This window comes from Podarcis tiliguerta (genome assembly GCF_965153285.1).
Source record: "Podarcis tiliguerta genome assembly, chromosome: 4".
Classification (NCBI taxonomy): domain Eukaryota; kingdom Metazoa; phylum Chordata; class Lepidosauria; order Squamata; family Lacertidae; genus Podarcis; species Podarcis tiliguerta.
In genome coordinates this window covers 39,334,522-39,349,529 of record NC_139537.1, presented here as the reverse complement: position 1 = coordinate 39,349,529, position 15,008 = coordinate 39,334,522, and the positions used below count along the sequence as shown (strand labels likewise).

General features: G+C 42.8%; 1 protein-coding gene across 1 annotated transcript in view; it reads right to left on the bottom strand.

Moving 5' to 3' along the window:
- CD247 (CD247 molecule) overlaps window positions 1-15,008 on the bottom strand; it is a 41,366-nt gene that overhangs the window by 8,517 nt on the left and 17,841 nt on the right. The window contains exon 2 of the mRNA XM_083439313.1: window positions 2,439-2,542. Coding sequence (XP_083295439.1) covers window positions 2,439-2,542 — 104 coding nt within the window. The remainder of the gene's footprint in view (window positions 1-2,438; window positions 2,543-15,008) is intronic.

The following is a 15,008-nucleotide window of genomic DNA, read 5'->3' as shown; positions in this document are numbered from 1 at the left end:
TTTAACAGGATAATTTCTGCTAGTGATTTATAAATGGTGCTTTATAAACCCACAACCCACACATTTCATGGAGATTCCAATATTCTCTTGTTCCCAAATTCAAATCATGCCAATTACGTAAGTGTATAAAAACTGCATATTAAAAATGCACGTAAAAATGTAGATTCATCATAGAATTTCTAGATCTTTGGTCATCTTTTCCTAAACTCTCAGGAACTATGCATACATTGTGATATGCAGAGCACCAAGCCGTTAAGAAGATCAAACATGTTTTGGGATATTAATAGTGTATGGAAAAGTTTCTCTGCAATGTTCTTGCAATCTTATCCTAACTTTATTTGCGGCTAAACAACCTCCTAGTGGCAATGGTAGAGATTTACCCATTTGTTGGTAAACGGAAAAACGGTTCCAAAGTAAGTACTATTCATTGGGCACCTTTTAATGGCAGGTATGAAATCTCAGATTTCCAAGAGGGAAAGTGTTTTGTTCTGTTTTTAATTAGTTATTACTAAAGGTTTTCTTGTGTACCAAAAAAAAGTACATATAGCATCTCCACTTTCAGTTCATTTTCACAGTTTGTTTACATTTGGTATGAGGCACCGTTGTCGTAGACATTATGCGGGGGGCATAAGTGGCAGAAAAAACTACATTCATTTAACTTCTCTCACAAAAAACATGAATAAACTCCACATTCCTGCACCTCCCATCCTCAGAATGATGGGGAATTCCCAACACAGAACTATACTATATCACCTACGAAGTGCACCACATAATCCCATAGAAGACGGAATGAAAGGAATGGGTACACCTGGAAATAGATAAAACCAGAAACACCCCCACTAGAGTGTACACAAGAGGGAAAGTTGCATTGAAGGCTGGCAACAGGACTGCATCTTCCCTTTTCTCTCTCTGTACTTCGTCTCTGCATACACTGCTTGCCTGTGTGTGAATATGAATACAGAGTGGGAAAAGGGAAAAGATTCAGTCTTTACATTGATAACTCAGCTTGCAAAGGAGTCACCTGAGGACCACAAACAGCTGCTGCCACCATTTAAAATGTCTTTCATTAGGTTTGAAGGGATGGTTTTTGCTTTTCACTTGGCCAATATCTGGGGCTGGAAGCAAGCAGCTGGTTGTCAATTGACTTACTCCTCAATCAGAATCTCAGTGGTAAAACAGAGAAACCCTTTCACTAAGGTACTTTATCATGCCCTCTCTAATGATCACCATCTTGACTTGGCGATGGGCAGAAGTTTTGACTCCAGTAGTTATAAACAATGTGTATCAGGCAGTGGGAATGTAAACCAATTTCTTTACCCTCAGGCTAGCTCATGAAAGGTTTCCAATGTTAAGATCAGCCGTTTTCTGCTGGAGGCAAGCATCACGGCCCCTTCTTGTCAATTTTGGCCACTGCCTATTTTCACTTCTTCATTTAAAGCTTTCTTCTTCTGTATTTAATGCCAGTGAGAAAAGGGACCAAGTTTTCTGTCATATTGTTGCTTCCTGCTTATAGGTCAGCAGGGGGAAATTCCAGCCCATCTGCCTCATTAGGTCAGCCACACTTCTCCATTCGGCCCGCAAGGCCATTTCGGCCAAGCCACACCCACACAGGACTGATCTCTGCACATCAGCAGATACACAGGATATTCAGTCCTGCTTTCTGCAACCTCATTGCTACCTACCCCCAAACCTGACATCAGGGGTAGGGCAGGTGTGTATGGTTTCAGAGAGAGAAAAAAGTCTCTTGAGCCAAAAGGAGAAGACTGGCAGGTGAAGTTTAGGTTGCAGGCCAGAGATTTCCCACCTGGTCCTAAGGAATCAATGAAGAGACCGCAAAGTGCCAGGCATCTCCAGTGACTTCTCAGGAAACTCTCCTTCAGGAATGGGGAACCTGTGGTCCTCCAGATGTGGCTGGATTTCAACTGTCATCACCCCAGGCGCCCAGTCAGCATGGCCAGTGGTCAGGGGTGATGGGAATTGTAGTCCAGCAACTCTTAGAGGACACCGGTTTACCATCCTTGCACGACTTCCTTGTTCCATCTAGCGATCCTAGAAAGGGCTTGGGAGGATCCAGCAAGTTTAAAGAAACCTACTTCTGAGTGGTGAGAAGTTCCTTAGCACAAGGCATCTTTGAATTCCTGAGGTTATACATGACTGTATAACCATTCAAAGCATTGTCCAGCATACCAGGTGCCCAATGAAATGCTCTGTTGAAATGCTGAAGTTTCCAAACACCATGGATAACCGGTTTCTCGAATGAATCCAAGTGCCCAACAGCTCATCAGTGCTCATCCTTATTCTCATGTTGGAAAAAGTGGGTGGAATTGGTGCAGGAAATTGAAGACACAGAGTTTACAAATAAAAATAAAGTTTCACAGGTCATTCTTTGTATGTTAAAGATCAAGTGTCTTCCCATTTTAAAGAGGCTGAGGACTCACCTTTAGTTTTACAAAACAGGCTGTGATGATTATAGCATAAATCAAGAGGATCCCATCCAGAATGTAGCAGAGTCTTGGATCTGTCAGGCCTAGTGCATTGGCATCTGCATTAAAAAAAAACCCCATGTGTTGATTATTGAGAAAGTTGCCCTGTACTGAGTCCAGAGTCAAACTACTGGTTCCCCTCACTCAGTATTGTCGACATTGACTGGCAGTGGCTCTTCGTGGCTTCAAATAGGTACCGCTCCAGCAGGAAGGTAAACAGTGTTTCCGTGTGCTGCTCTGGTTTGCCAGAAGCGGCTTAGTCATGACCCTGAAGCTGTCTGCGGACAAACACTGGCTCTCTCGGCCTACAGAGCAAGATGAGCACCACAACCCCAGAGTTGTCTGCAACTGGACCTAATGCTCAGGGGTACCTTTACCTTTAGTGACTAGAGATCAATAATACAAATGCTAATTGGGCAAATTAACAGACAAAGAGGTTGATAGGTTTCTTAGAATGGCCACCTCTGGGTTTCATTAGAGATGTGATTGAACAGTTCACAAGACAGTAATATTTGCATGAATCGGTACCAATGTGCTGTCAAAGTAAACAATTAATGGGTGACACAAACACTAAGGGCTGCCCCGTCCCACTTTCCTGCAGCTAAAGAACCAAACTCCACATTGTGTCAGTCATATATTTTAACAAACAAATTTTCTCCACTTTATTTTGGAGTGAAAAAACACCCATCAAGCCCCAATTCTGGCTCAGCAAGCTCCCTAGATTGCGAGACCATGCTGGTTTTGTTGCTAAAAACATCCCCTTATCTGACTGCTGGTTACTCCCAGAAGTGCTGTTTACAGTAACAGTTGCCTAGACTGAGATGCATATCCCCATCCCTATCTAAAGACACATCCAGCCTGTTCAATGGTTTCTAGAGAAACACTGCAAAAAAGGATGCAAGTATACTGTATATCCATATTCACATTTGCCTACTCTAGAGGAAAGATTAGGGTGCTGTCTTTGAAGCAGCAGAGAAAATCAGAGCTGGGGATTAGAGGAAAATTCAGTACTCTGGGACTCAGATCCAAATAAAGTCACACTAAAGTCCCAGTGAAAATATTCAAAAGAGTATTGTGGCACCTTAAAAATTTATTACGGCACAAGCTTTTGTGAATTCCAGTCTCAAATAACAATGATCAAACACCAAAGGCCGCGCTCTAGCTCTAACCCTTAACTGGTCATTCTAGAACAAAGGAGCTTCCAAGGGAGACTGAAATGTGAAACCACTGAATTACAATTCATCAAGAGCCTCAGTGCTATTACTTGTGGACTGAATCAGGGCAGGGTTTTTTAATCACACTATGTGTCATTAATTGGCTTACCAATGCCAGGGTTTTCTCATCACCAACATCTTTTTTGTGAATGGCCAAATAGCCATTTGTATACTTTTATGCACTTTCATTGCCTTTTGATCTGGCTGTTTACAATTCCCTCCCCACTACCATGTGTATAGACACCTGCACCTCAGGATAATGCTTAATGCATCTGATGAAGTCAACTGTACAAAAGCTGCTGCCATAATGAATGTATTAGTCTTTTAAGGTGCTGCAAAACTCTTTGTTGGCAGTTTGCTGCAACGGCCTCATCTGGCTACTCCTCAGGAAAATGAAATTAATTGAACTTAAAACAATTGCATGAAATTGAGTATAGATTTCAATGGGATTAAAGCACAATCTCAATGAAGGCCAGCTAAAGGCTGATCAGAATAAACACAAGTATGCATCACATGGAACAAAGTCAAGTTACAGCAACATTTAAAGAGGACAGTCTCTCTTATACATGTACACCTTCATGTTTATGGCACATGTGATTGTTCTTCAGGAGTATTGGGCAGCTCTCTGGTTCATATATTAATACAAGCAATGAAAATTGCAATCCAATGCATGTCTACTCTTAAGATCAAATGGAGCTCCCAGGTTAATGGGTATAGCAGTGGTTCTCAAACTTTTTTCTCTGGGCCACGCTTTCAGAATAAAAATGTGCTCTCGCCACACTTAATTTTTTATTGATAAGAAATACATTTAGGATTATCCTCAGTATCACTTGATGCTCTTGTTCTCGTTTCTAAACGTTACCTATCCATGTTAATGACTGTTTTAGGCGAGTCCCATATGTGTGCAACTACGCACACATGCATCGCACCAAACCTGGAAGTGACCAAAAAAATCCCAAAAAGTGTCTCTTGGTAAAAGTCAGCCTCTTGGCACATGGTTTCAGTGGTTTGTCATGACACAGTTTGATTTTATGTTTCAATCAAATGTAGTAATAAATTTCCATTTTTGGGGAAACTGCCCTACTCATGCTGGCTCCAATCCATGTGTGGAGAGGCTGTAGTTCAGTCATGGAGCACATGGTAGTGGGTTCAGTCTCTAGCTACAGCTGAGGAAAGCTTCTGTCTGAAGTGCCAGCGAGCCAGTGTCAGTAGGTGTAAACAGAACCAAGCTACATGGGGAAAAACTGTCAATTTCTTTGCAATTGTCCAATTGTGGTTTAAAACAGTGCCATGAGGTGTGAGCGTCCTTTTCAGAGAAAACTACTGAATGAAAATTTGCACATCTTAACAAAATACTGAACTCTTTCAGCCCTAGTAGGAAGGGTAGCCCCCATAAGAGACAGGTTAAAAACAACAACAGCAGTCTATTTCCCAACAGATTAGCCTGCTGAAGTTTCATTGTAACAAGATAGTTTTGTTGAAGCACGAGATTGGAAGTCACCATAAAGGAAAGGAAACCTGTGCGCTCGAGGTAAAATGGAGCTCAGCTTCTGACATCAGTGCAAAGAGTTCCCTTGGCTGTTTGTGGCATTCGGTGTGGTTACGCTAAGTGTTTACAGCCCCCTCCACTCTGATCTGACAGCTGTGCCTCCTGCCTGCAAGGTTTCCTGAGTGCAACGTTTCCTCTACTAAGTTTTCAAGACCAAGTGCAGCAAAAGCTTATGCCATAAAGCAGGGATGGGAAAGCTGTGGCTGTCCAGATTCAGCCACACTGGCTACAGCTGATGAGTCCATTAGGACCCATCAAGCTCAGCATTGTCGGAGACCCACCTAAAAATGCTGGGCGTTGAACTGAGACCTTCTACACACAAAGTGGATGCTCTATCACTGCTCTACCCTTTTTGAAACCCAACAACGCAGGGGAGGGGCACAGAAGTCCCTACCTCTGCAATAAGAGGTGCTCCTTTTTGTTGCTGATATTGTGATCACCAAGGATTAAGAGCCAGTAGGCTGAATGCAAACTCCAAGACATGTAAGAAGAAGCGAGATTCTGAAGAGATGCAGGGCACAGTTTCCTCCCACTCTTGTAGACATACTTCTACATCTACAACACACTAAGAACCAAAGCAATAGGAAGCTTTCATAGAACAAGAAAAAGGGGACTGGAATTCAGAACAACTGTCTAGCCAAAAGCAAGCTGGGAGAGTTTCTTCTCAGCCAAGTTCTTAAAACACAGACACACACAAAAACCAACAGCATGTGAACACGTGTCTTCCTGAAAGTCTAGGGGAAAGATATGAACTTTGAAACCTGCCTTCATGCCACAGCAGCCATTCTTAACTTATTCATCTCTTGAGGGGGCTGGCAGCAGCATCAAACACACTTAGTAACATTCAGAGGAGGAGAAACACACACACACATGCACAGCTGTTTCAATTCTAGAAGACTAGAACCAAAAGAGATTCACAATGTTAGCAAACGAGAGCAGAGTTTGTGCAAAGTAGATGTGAGCCAGTTGAGCTGCTGTCAAAGCCCCCACGAGCATTGTACAGAGGTGGACAATTCTCCCCATGGCCCATTTCCCCACGCAGTCTCTGTGTAAGCATCCAACACACAGATTTATTTATTCCATAGCTTAATAAACAAATGCCTTTGCCACCCTAGTGACATTATAGTTCATAAGTGAGCTGAACTTCATTTCATAGACTTGGGGGCAGACAGAACCCCACGGTACATGTAACTGGATGTTTTTAAAGTATAAACATATATGTGCAGGGCCTGTGAATCAACACTGGGTCAATCTGAGCAGAGGTGTTGAGAAACTCAAACGTATATACTGCTTGAGACATAAGAATATTCCAGTTTAAAACCAGGCTGAAAAGCTCCTCGGCTTCCTTAGAACAGGACAAAGTCCTCTCAGTGTCCATATATTTGATTAAATCCACAAATATGTAGGCCGTAATAGATTAGTTATTCCTTGAGGTACTGTTTTGACAGGATGGCTGGGGAAAAATTGGCCTTTCAGATGTTTGCCAGACAATATAGCTCCCATCATCACTGACGGGGGGGCTAATGGGAGTTGAGGTCCAATAACATCTGGTGGGTACAAAATGTCCCACCTCTGGTCTATAATAATGTTCCAAATCATGGTCCAAACTTACTTCACATACGAGATTCTTGTCTAGAAGCTAGACAAATTCATGGGGGGAAATAAAAATCAGACCCTCCTGGGCCAAAAAGGTTCCCACCTCTGGTCTGGATAACACAGCCTTGATTTTTACAGGCTTGTTTGTTAATACTTTAATTTATTGTTCATCCATGGTGTGTGGGGGTGGGGTTTAAATGTTGTAAACCACTTTGGGTGAACTTGCCCCCCCCCAAAAAAAACCAGTTTTAAAATATGAGTAAATAACATAATGTAGCATAATCCCTCCAGTAAACAGTTGGTGAAGAAGGGAGAACGTGGGAGTAGATCCAGCCCTTGCTTCTAAAAGAGCCTCTCATCAGAAGTGTCTCAGCTTTTCATATTAAATGAAAGAGCTCAAATCAATGCAAGATGTTTCAGGGCACAAAGGCAACCCATGCTGTATGTTAAATGAAACCATTGCTTTCATGACCAATCTTGTAAAGTTAAGGAATACGGTAGTTGGTTTTCCTCTTACTGAACTATTGCTTATTCAAACATATGCAAACACTGATATCTGTTCTTCTCTGTGCTAGAGATCATCACGTTGGTCTCTGAACAGCAAGTGGGACCTCTATATGAAAGATAGAAAATGTGACTTTTGCAGTAAGAGCTGTACGAGGGTAAGCTGATGCAGACTACATTGTCATGTAAGTACACACACAAGATACCGCACGCACCATGCTATAAACGCACCATGCTATAAATGCAATCACACAATAACAGTTCAAATGATTTAAGAGGACATTTTTTTTTATCCCATCTAGAAAGTGGAAGAGAATTATGGGCACTGCAAGCTGACAGAAATGGCATTCTCCTCACATTACTAGGACATGGAAATCATGTTTTTTGCCATTGCAAAGGACGAGTTTCCTATCATCTACATGCAGGTCGTGAAATCTCAGGAAAATCAATTACCAAATTCAATCACCTAATTGAATTAGCTCAGAGTTTTCCATCTCCATATTAACAGTTATTGTCCATCTTCCCTGCCCAGACAGTGATCCTCTCAAGGGGCACAATTACTTATGCTCAGCATCCATACCTTCTGAAAAAGTCAAGTACAGCATTTTCCATAAATTCCATTTTCTTATCCTCCAACTTACTACTATACATACATACATAAATTTTATTTGTATGCCACCTTTCCGTAGTTCAAACAATGCTCAAGGCAGCTTACAACATAACAAAAGTAGTCATACTATATCAGATTCAAGAGTCAAAACACATAAAGGAAATGGTTAAGAAACATGAAGCAGAAAGTTGGAATGAATGGACAGCTCTCCCGAAGGAGGACTGTAGAAAGTGGAAGCCATCAAGGATCAGTATTAAGGCCTTGTTCATTAATGACCTAGAGAGTCATTAAGGCTTTATGCATTAAGGGTGAGCAGTGAGGTAGCAGTTTGCTGATGATACCAAATTGTTCAGGGTGGTTAAAACAGAAAGGGACTGCAAGGAAAAGAATTTTTCAAACTGGGCGAAGGGAGTAAAATGGCAAATACAATTCAATTTAAGCAAGTGTAAAATTATGCATGAGGGGCGGGGAATCAATTTCACACATATATTTCACAGGGTCTGAACTGGCAATGACTGGCCAGGAATGAAACCTTCAAGTCTTAAAAGAGAGCTCGGTGAAGATGTTGACCTAGTGTGCCGCAACTGTGAGAATCCTGTGCTTGTCCATATCATATGCCGTTACAGTGGTACCTCGGGTTAAGAACTTAATTTGTTCCGGAGGTCCGTTCTTAACCTGAAGTACCACTTTAGCTAATGGGGCCTCCAGCTGCTGCCCTGCTGCCGCCACCACACAATTTCTGTTCTCATCCTGAAGCAAAGTTATTAACCTGAGGTACTATTTCTGGGTTAGCGGAGTCTGTAACTTGAAGCATTTGTAACCTGAAGCATCTGTAACCTGAAGTGTCTGTAACCTGAGGTACCACTGTATACAAATCTATGGCGTTGCCTCACCTTGTAATGGACATTGCAGAACTGGGGAAAAACTCAGAAAAGGGCAAGAAAAACAATCAAGGAGTTTTAGCAACTCTCCTGTGAGGAACATTTACAACATTTGTGGCTTTTTGCTTTACAGAAAATGTGAATTGGAGGTGACACGAAAGAGGTGTATAAAATTATGCATAGTATGGAGAACGTAGGTAGTGGGAGGTCCCCCCCCCCCCCCCACACACACACATAATGCTAGATGGGATATCCAATGAAGCTGGATGTTGGGAAGTTCAGAACAGGCAAAAGTAAATACTTATTCACATAGCATGTGGTTGAATTATGGAATTCACACCCACAAAAAGGTAGTGATGGGCACTAACCTGGAGCACTTTAAAAGACCTGAAAGAGGCAAGACAGCAGCAGTTTGGTGGCAGGCAGGAGGTGGTGGTCAGGGGTGACACCCACCATATACTAAGGCAGCAGATGGGTAAATAGTTACAAGTCAAGGTTAGGGCCACTGGTCCCATCACCTCCTGGCAAATAGAAGGGGAGGAAATGGAGGCAGTGAGAGATTTTACTTTCTTGGGCTCCATGATCACTGCAGATGGTGACAGCAGCCACGAAATTAAGAGACGCCTGCTTCTTGGGAGGAAAGCAATGATAAACCTAGACAGCATTTTAAAAAGTAGAGACATCACCTTGCCAACAAAGGTCCGTATAGTAAAAGCTATGGTTTTCCCAGTAGTGATGTATGGAAGTGAGAGCTGGACCATAAAGAAGGCTGATCGCCAAAGAATTGACGCTTTTGAATTATGGTGCTGGAGGAAACTCTTGAGAGTCCCATGGACTGCAAGAAGATCAAATGCATCCATTCTTAAGGAAATTAGCTCTGAGTGCTCACTGGAAGGACAGATCCTGAAGCTGAGGCTCCAATACTTTGGCCACCTCATGAGAACAGAAGACTCCCTGGAAAAGACCCTGATGTTGGGAAAGATGGAGGGCACAAGGAGAAGGGGACGACAGAGGACGAGATGGCTGGACAGTGTTCTTGAAGCTATAAACATGAGTCTGACCAAACTGCGGGTGGCAGTGGAAGACAGGAGTGCCTGGCGTGCTCTGGTCCATGGGGTCACGAAGAGTCGGACACGACTGAACGACTAAACAATAACAACAACAAGGTTAGGGAACCTCAGACCCAAGGGCCTTATGCAACCCCCCAATCCTCACTGGCTGGTCAGCAAAACTCAGCTCACACACCTGGGCCCAGATCTGCTTTTGCCTCTGGCCCTGTTCAGCACTGGACACAGCAGACATAGGCTGCCTATGGAGGAATGTGGCTCTTGGGATGACCAACCTCTGGTATAAGCAGATATTCCCTCCCTACATTATATTCACTCACCTGCTGCTGACCCATTAAATGAAGACTGGGTTATATCACTGTACAGTGCCTTCTCGCTTCTCACGCAGGGAGCGAGAAGTGCGGCCGGAATACGTACAGCCACAATATTAGAAAAAACTGTAGAGCAAAAATAGCTTCAGCCATTCCGACCTCAGCATCTACCCAGCAACTTGATTCCTTTCATATTAAGGTAAGTTTAACTATTTTTAGGCTTTCAGAGGCCTTGTACAAAAGATAAGAACTGCAAAAAACAAACCCAACAACTTCACCAGCCAAGTACATCCACACGTCAAGTGATGATTTGTGAGTATGAAATGACTATTCAACAATATTTTCAAAATACCATGCAGTTATACAGCTAAAACCTTCACCCACAATGGTGAAAGGAATGCATATTTGGGTGGTTGAGGCTGCTGTTTTAAAAGCAGACGCCACAAACCTGACGTAAAAGTGCTTCTCAGTATCTTGGCATATGCTTTTCTAAATGGACATTTAGTGTAAATTTCAATAACATTTCAATTTTTATTATATTGTGACTATCAACTGACGTTTTTGTTCTGGGGGTTCTTCTCCTGTTTTTTCCCCTTCTTTTTGTTGTGTGTGTGTTTTCTTTCTTTAATAAATCTATAATTTTGAAAATAAAATTTTGAAAAGAAATGGTGTAAATTTAAAATCTTAAGATGTGACAAGAGCAGATGGATATATTTCATTATGTGGATATGCACTGGGATAAGCCTGTCATGTACTGTGAAGATGACCATGTCTGTGAAATCTATGGATATATGCAGCACAGAAAGGAGGTGGTCAGGAGAGAGAATTCCCCATAGACTCACTTCTGTCAGTGACAGAACTGGAGTTGGAACAAAAACTTTTAAACTCCATCCTCAAAATGAATAGGGCTGAGTTCAGAGAAAATATATTTCAGATGGGAGCATTCATGCAAAATATTTCTCTTTTATAAAGAGTGGAATGCAGCTTCCCCCTGCGCCAACAAAATGTAGAAAAAAACTGCCCCCTCTGTCCCTTTTGTGCCTCCCCCAATATTTTTTTGGCACTACCATAAACTGCTGGAAGGTTGCAGCACCTGCTGTGGATGTAGAGACCAATACGGGAGAGACTTTTTTGTTGCAGCTGAGGCAGATGAAAGCATCCAGTTATGCTTCTGCTGAAGCACCTCAGCGTTTCTTCTCTCTGCTCTCTTCCCAGCAATCATTCCTCCTGTGGCCACTGCTGTGGATACACAATCTGTCTTTCTGCAGTCACTGTGGTTGTCTGCAAGGGATTCCCACATGACAGCCTCCATGTCTCATTTGCAGACATCTTTGTAACACAGAGCAGGTGTGTCAACAGGTCTGGTGCCCGAAGCCAGCTCCCCGTAAAGCACATCCTTGGGGAACCTGCCATCTTTCATTCTGTCAACATGACCAAGCCAGCGTAGACATTGCTATGACAGGAGTGTGAACATGCTGGAGATGTGGGCTTGGCGGAGCACATCTTTGTTTGAAACTCTGCCCTGCCATGTGATACTCAAAATCTTCCCGGCGCAGTGCATGTGGAAGGCATTGAGGTGTCATTCCTGACGCTTGTAAGTTGCCCACAAATCACTTCCATAAAGTAATGTACTCAACACACAAACTTGGTAGACTTTCATCATGGTATTGGACTTTAGCATCACATTCTCCCATACCCTTTTGGAGAGGGAAGCTATTGCTGTAGCTGCCTTGTCAATACACTTGTCCAATAACTCTGTGTGTGTGTGTGTGTGTGTGTGTGTGTGTGAGAGAGAGAGAGAGAGAGAGAGAGAGAGAGAGAGAGAGAGAATACACACACAAATTAATGAGGCTTAAGTAGGGATGGATCCAAATAATCTGAGAAAACTGAACATCTCTACAATCTTAAATGTCCTCATTTCTTCATGATCTTTCCTTAAATCCCTAATTCATGAAGTGGCCACAATACATTTGTTAGATCTGAGGAGGGGACTAACACAACAGAAGCAATTTTCACACACGGAGCATCAAAATCAGCAAGACATATTTTGACCTACTCTAAAGGACTCATTTGTATACACATGTACATTCCCTTAAAGGTAAAGGTAAAGAGACCCCTGACCATTAGGTCCAGTCGCGGACGACTCTGGGGTTGCGCCGCTCATCTCGCTCTATAGGCCAAGGGAGCCGGGATACAGCTTCCGTGTCATGTGGCCAGCATGACTAAGCCGCTTCTGGTGAACCAGAGCAGCGCACGGAAACGCCGTTTACCTTTCCGCCAGAGCGGTACCTATTTATCTGCTTGTACTTTGATGTGCTTTTGAACTGCTAGGTTAGCAGGAGCTGGGACTGAGCAACAGGAGCTCACCCCATCGCAGGGATTCGAACTGCCGACCTTCTGATTGGCAAGCCCTAGGCTCTGTGGTTTAGACCACAGCACCACCCGCGTCCCTGTACATACCCTTACTCAAAAGCTTTTCACTTGGTTGAGTGGCAGCGAAAAGGTAAACGGCCTTCATTGTGCTTCAGGGATGTCAAGTGATAATGAAAGGTCTGTCTTATTTAATCAGTAATGGTCATTTCATACACACAAATCACCACTTGATGCTGCAAACAAATTACTGTGTGATGATGAACACAGTGTATGAATTCAGATTTAGTAGGGCACAGAAACAGTCTTGTTGTCTCAGCTTCCCATCTACACACAAACACACCTTTGAAGCCCAACGTATCTCACAATGGTTTCCTCAAGGAGAGATATTTATCTAGACTCCACCTTCCTCAGCAAAGGTATGCTAGTATACTTGTTAGAAAGAGACTGATGAGAAAAACACACAATTGCTTAAGACTGGTCTTCTCAGAATTTCACATTCCTTTTGGAGAATGTAATAAATTGACCATTAAAGCCAGAAATCAATACAAAAAATTGCATAGTACATAGATGAATGTCCTGTATCATTAAGAATATACAAAGAGATTATAGGGTTCTGTTCAGTTATTTAGCCATACCTCATGAAGCATTCTATCATATATATTGTTGCTGGAGCCATGGGAAGGCATTGTGAAATATAAACTCAATGTGAAGTGCACTCAGATTAAATATATATACAGGTCTAATATACAATTGCCTCAAGAATGCACATGGACTTTGAATCTTTGCAGCCAGGCCTTTGTGTCAGTAACCTTGCGATGCTGTCAATAACTTCCTAATCCGTATTACCATAAAAGTTTATACTTTATAGTACGAAGCAAATTTAGCTCTCTTGCAGAAGCTTTTCAAATGTTCAAATGTAGTGTTCAAATGTAGCTAGCAACTCATATTTTATTAAGAAGCAATAATAAAGCTGAAATTAAGCTGAAAAGGACTGTAGAAAAACAAGTTTCAAAGAGCAATAGGGAAGATATAAGCAGTGGTAGGTCAAATTATAGCAGCCCATCATTCCGCCTATTTATATGAGGCTGGGCCAAAATTTTGATCCCCTCAAATTCCCCAAATATTAATTCCCTGTGAAAACATATAGCAATCTCTGGGGGGATGAAAGACATTGTGTTTGGGAGAGGGGTTGATTTTTTTTGCTTATTATGTTATTTATTTTTACACTGTAAACCACCCTGTGATCCTCAGATGGAGAGTGGAAAATAAAATAAAATAAGCTGCTTTTTTGTGGGGGAAGCAATTATCTCACTGGGTGCTTCCACGTGAGCTATTTATTGGGCTTTCATCCTGATTTGCTTGCACAAAGCTTAGGGGTGGAACCCCATCCCCACATGCCAATCTTGACCCTCCATCTGGGCTCTCAGTGCAGATTGGGCCCAGAGAGAGAGAGGGGACAACTGAATGGGCAGCAGTTACAGTGGCAAAGAGAAGAGAGCCCAATGGTGGCATTTTGCCCCCTCCCACCCCCCCAAAAAACCCCTGGATCCAGCACTAAACATGTGTAAGAGCACCTGAACACAATCCCCTCTCTCATATCTTTATATAAAGACCCACTCAAGAGTGAAAGAACAAGCAAAAGCCAATACTTCGCCCTCCTTTCCTAATGCAGAAACCACCCCCACCCTGTCCCCTCAACCACAGCAGGAAGACACACTGAAGCGGCAGCGCAGGGGACGCTGCATCAAATCACCTTTGAAATTGCCCTTGAAAGAGTCCTGCTAAGACCTCCTAAATGGTTTCCTCCTGCAGGATCCAAACCAAGTTCCCTCCCCCCTCCCCATTTGTTGGATTCAAAGTCAGTAGCATAAAAGCCGCCTCCTCAGCGCAGCGCTGCCTTGACTGGTAACCAACGTGACTTTCACAGCTAGACGCAGTTAAGTGCAGCTTGGTGGGAAAGAAACAGAAGAAACAATTAAGGCAGAACAGAAAAAAGTGCAAAAAAAGAGAAGAAGTTACGAAAAGAAAATAGAAGGAATCTGGTTAGCAGACAAAAATATGAGAAGGAATGTTAGGTGGTTAACTCATACCTGCCATACTCCCAACAATAAAAATGAAATAAATTCACAAAGCTAACAGGGACACGGATGGCGCTGTGGGTTAAACCACAGAGCCGATCAGAAGGTCGGAGGTTCGAATCCCCACGATGGGGTGAGCTCCTGTTGCTCGGTCCCGGCTCCTGGCAACCTAGCAGTTCGAAAGCACGAAGTGCAAGTAGATAAATAGGTACCACTCTGGCAGGAAGGTAAATGGTGTTTCCGTGCGCTGCTCTGGTTCAACAGAAGCAGCTTAGTCATGCTAGCCACATAACCCTGAAGCTGTACACTGGCTCCCTTGGCCAATAAAGCGAGATGAATCAT